A 3,781-nucleotide genomic window follows, 5' to 3' on the forward strand; every position below is an offset into this window, starting at 1 on the left:
CACACCAAATTGAACTAATAAGCGCGTTTTCACTTATTAAAAAGTGTGATAACATTGCAAGTTTACATCATATCGTCTTGGTGTCTTCGGTGCACTTATTCCTTATGATGCAAGCAATAAGTGCTCCCAAGACATCAAAACGATTTGACGGAAATGTGCACTTCTATCACACTTTTTGCATTTTTGGGACAGTCCAGTTTCAGATGCAATCAGCAATATTACATTAATGGATGTAATTTTGTTCGCAAAATCGATGTACATCGTACAACCACAGACAAACAGACATAACACTCGCAAGTTGTTCATCGAACAAGCATTTAACGGTCAATTTAAAAGTAGCATAGTTGGTAGTACCGCCACCTGTGGCACGCATAGTCAATTCCCTTGCGTTTGACGTTTGCACACTACCGCAATCTGTTCATCGTACTACCCACCACAGTGTACTCAACAGATGGCGGTAATGTTTTAGCGACGATGTTTTACAGTGAGAAATATTCAATGTGTTATGTCTGTTTGTCTGTGGTACAACGTTATATTACACAACCGATGGATTGACCTGGTTGCAGCAGTTTGGATGTAATATTCAACAACTTTTTTTTCTTTGCGGTATTGTTTTAGCGACAATTTTTACAGTGCGAAATATTCAATGTGTTATGTCAGTTTGTCTGTGGTATACTGCCACTATATTTGCATAACAGTCCTATGTAGATAGGAAATCCATAGGACATGGGACTGTTATGCGAATAGTGGCAGTATAGTTATCATCATCCAATGATGTACAGAGAGAGGTAAAGCAGATCGTGAAATATGGTTGGATTAGTAAACCAAAACACCAACGTAAACACAATTAGTGACGTCACTAATTGCTTGTATCTTAAAGAGGTTTCAATCACACAACTTAGAGCAACCGTAACGGTCGTTGTCATTTGCGCGACTATTTTAACAGCGCACAGCGCTCTCATTTTAGTTTAGTCACTCTTCTCCACACCGGTCACTGCTATCGCGGTTATCAATTTACTCGCCTTTGTCCGTACCGGTAGTGAGCATTTTGACATTTCTACGAATAGGAACCTTTCTCCCGCGCTGCTATCGCGCTGCTAAATTTGGTAGCGCGCTTCTCACCGAGAAGCCGACTGCTATTTTAGTTACTCGTATGGCAACCCCCGATACGGTAGCTGCGCTATGATGAGGGCTGCTAAAATGAGTTTAGCAGCGTACCGTTACGGTTGCTCTTAATCGATTGCTTCACCTCGGTAATCCATTCATTGATCATCATCAAGTTCCCACCTCTGCAAAGGTTTTTATACATTCTGTTCGGTATTTATGATTTCTACATGATTGATCAATGCCACTGATATTGCCGACAATTCAACCGCTGTGCCAGCGCGAAGCAAAACAAACCTTTGGCGCCAACCGCATAAACAAAGCGAACTCAGCGCGAGTGCGATTAGTTCGTCGTCACCCAAAAACTGATAAAATTATTGTGTGTTTTATGCATTAACCTTTCTCAACAACAAAAAATAAGTTACACAGTAGTGATCGTATTGGAAATGGAGTTTTCCCGTCGTAGCCGGTTAAGGCCGGAAACTCAATTTAGCCTAGATTCCGTGCTGGAATGGTTAATCCCGCACAACGTAGTGCTGTATTCGATTCCACCGATGGTGGATTTGTCCATCTCGGAGTTCGAATCGCTGGCCTTGGAACGATTGAAAGTGCTGCGTATCTTTGAACAGGCAGCTGCCAAGAACTTGAAACTCATGTCGGACGAATGGCGTGAAACCATATTCAACGAGTTGAACCATGCCGGATTGAAACACTACGTGCGATTGTGTCAGGGCAATCACGCCAAAGAACAGGATATTTCTGCTAGAAGGAAGGATTACCTGTCGCATTTTATACTACGATTTGCTTACTGTCGCTCGGAGGAATTGAGAAGGTACGTTTAAAATTTAAATTCTTTTGGTGGTTTTTTTTGTTAAACTTAAATATTATACACAGGTGGTATATTGCCAGGGAAATGGAACTGTTCCGGCTGAAGTTCGGTGGACTATCACCGCAAGACGTGAAAGAATTTGTGCTAAAGTATGAAATGGGCTACACACCGTTAAACCCGGATCAGAAAAATGAGATCAAAGATGGTCTATACGAGAGTACCGTTTATCAGAGTATTGTTCAGATTGAAGCAATGGATTTCTACAAAGTACGTTTCACCGATGTTCTGGATTTGGTTCGTGGTCGAAAGTGTTACCTGAAGGGAGGTTTTGCTTATGTGTGTGCCAGCGATTTCGTTTCGATTATCGCCAATAAACATCAGCAACTGATGGAAGATGGGTTGCAGGCTCATTTACGCCTTCTTCCGGAGTTGGAAAATGATGAAAGGTTCGCCGCTTTACTCAAGGGACTGCATACATCGTACACGGGTAAAGATTATACGATTGCAAAAGCAGGAGATGTTCCGGTTGAAAGTTTGGATCAGTTGTCTAAAAAATCGTATCCTCTTTGTATGCGTTACTGCCATGATACGGTCCGATCGAAGCATCATCTGAAGCATGGTGGACGTATGCAGTACGGTTTGTTTTTGAAAGGGATAGGAGTAACTTTGGAGGATTCGTTACGCTTCTGGCGAGAAGAGTTTACCCGTGGAACCGTTACTCTGGAGAAGTTTGAAAAGGATTACGCCTATAATATCAGACACAACTACGGGAAGGAAGGCTCTCGAATCAGTTATACACCATATTCCTGTATGAAGATTATAACATCGAGTGTTGGACCTCAGGATACCCACGGTTGTCCGTTCAAAATTTGGGAACCGTCCGTATTGAAAACTAAACTGAGCTCGTACGGTTTGAGTGTTGCCCACGCAGAAGAAATCGTTAGCTTCGTAAGCAAAGGCCATTATCAAATTGCTTGCGGAAAGTATTTTGAAATTTCGCACAGTAGTAAATTGGAGGAAGGGATCAGCCATCCCAATCAGTACTTTGAGCACAGTCAAATTACAATGGGGGCACGAGCTCCCAAGGTCAAGCACCAAGGTGGAAACCGTCGCACATTCGGTGGTAGTCAAGATTCATCGTCTATGGTGGTTCGTAACAATCACGATACGACTACAATGCAGGCAGATGACGACGATGATCTGTGGCAGTTGATGGAAGGCAAGGAAACGGATGCGAAGGAAGGAAGCAAACCCGAGAGTCTGATGATGGTTAGTCAGGTGAAAACGCAGACCAAAACCCAACCACGCTCGCAGGCAATGTCCGAATGGGGAGATGATGACGATTTCGACGTCACCCAAGTAGAGATGGACTAGGATAAAGGTTAGTGAGTAAGTTTTCTTCGTATACAAATACGTGTCTAGAACATGTGGGTGAAAAGTATTTACTGTTTACATTTGTTGCGAAAGAAATGCTCCAATTTACACTGTTATTAGTATTATTTCTTCTTCTTCTTCTTCGCATTTCAAGCTTATTGCATATCGCATATTAGCTTATTGCGTGCTCTCAACTTAGTGATCTAGATGCACTTCCACAGTTATTAATTTAGAGCTTTCGATGCCTGTACCATTTTTGCATTGGTATAATTGTGTGGCAAGTCCAATCATACTTCTATGCCCAGGGAAATCGAGAAATTTTCCAACCCGAAAAATTCCTTGACCGGACCGGGAATTGAACCCAGCCACCTCCAGCATGGTCTTGCTTTGTAGCTGCGGCTTTACCGACTGAGCTAAGGTATTATTTATCGTTGGTAAATTTGAAAAAAAAAACATTAGATTTCCCGTCTTTTA

General features: G+C 42.3%; 1 protein-coding gene across 1 annotated transcript; it reads left to right on the plus strand.

Annotated features, from left to right (window-relative positions):
• The first annotated feature begins 1,431 nt into the window (after positions 1-1,431).
• Prim2 (DNA primase subunit 2) lies at positions 1,432-3,376 on the plus strand. Its single transcript, XM_065220988.1, has 2 exons — positions 1,432-1,936; positions 1,999-3,376. Exons 1-2 carry the CDS (start codon positions 1,551-1,553, stop codon positions 3,305-3,307), a joined length of 1,695 nt encoding a protein of 564 aa, XP_065077060.1. The 5' UTR covers positions 1,432-1,550; the 3' UTR covers positions 3,308-3,376.
• Positions 3,377-3,781: the final 405 nt, after the last annotated feature.

The sequence above is a fragment of the Ochlerotatus camptorhynchus genome, unplaced genomic scaffold (genome assembly GCF_037179485.1).
Source record: "Ochlerotatus camptorhynchus isolate MF236.1 unplaced genomic scaffold, CSIRO-AGI_Acam_v1.1 ptg000137l, whole genome shotgun sequence".
Lineage (NCBI taxonomy): Eukaryota > Metazoa > Arthropoda > Insecta > Diptera > Culicidae > Ochlerotatus > Ochlerotatus camptorhynchus.

Excerpts from the sequence above, each read along its gene's own strand:
- Prim2 (XM_065220988.1), top strand. The coding sequence starts at position 1,551 with ATGGAGTTTTCCCGTCGTAGCCGGTTAAGGCCGGAAACTCAATTTAGC. Across the intron at positions 1,937-1,998 it reads CGCTCGGAGGAATTGAGAAG|GTGGTATATTGCCAGGGAAA; the intron begins GTACGTTTAAAA and ends TATTATACACAG.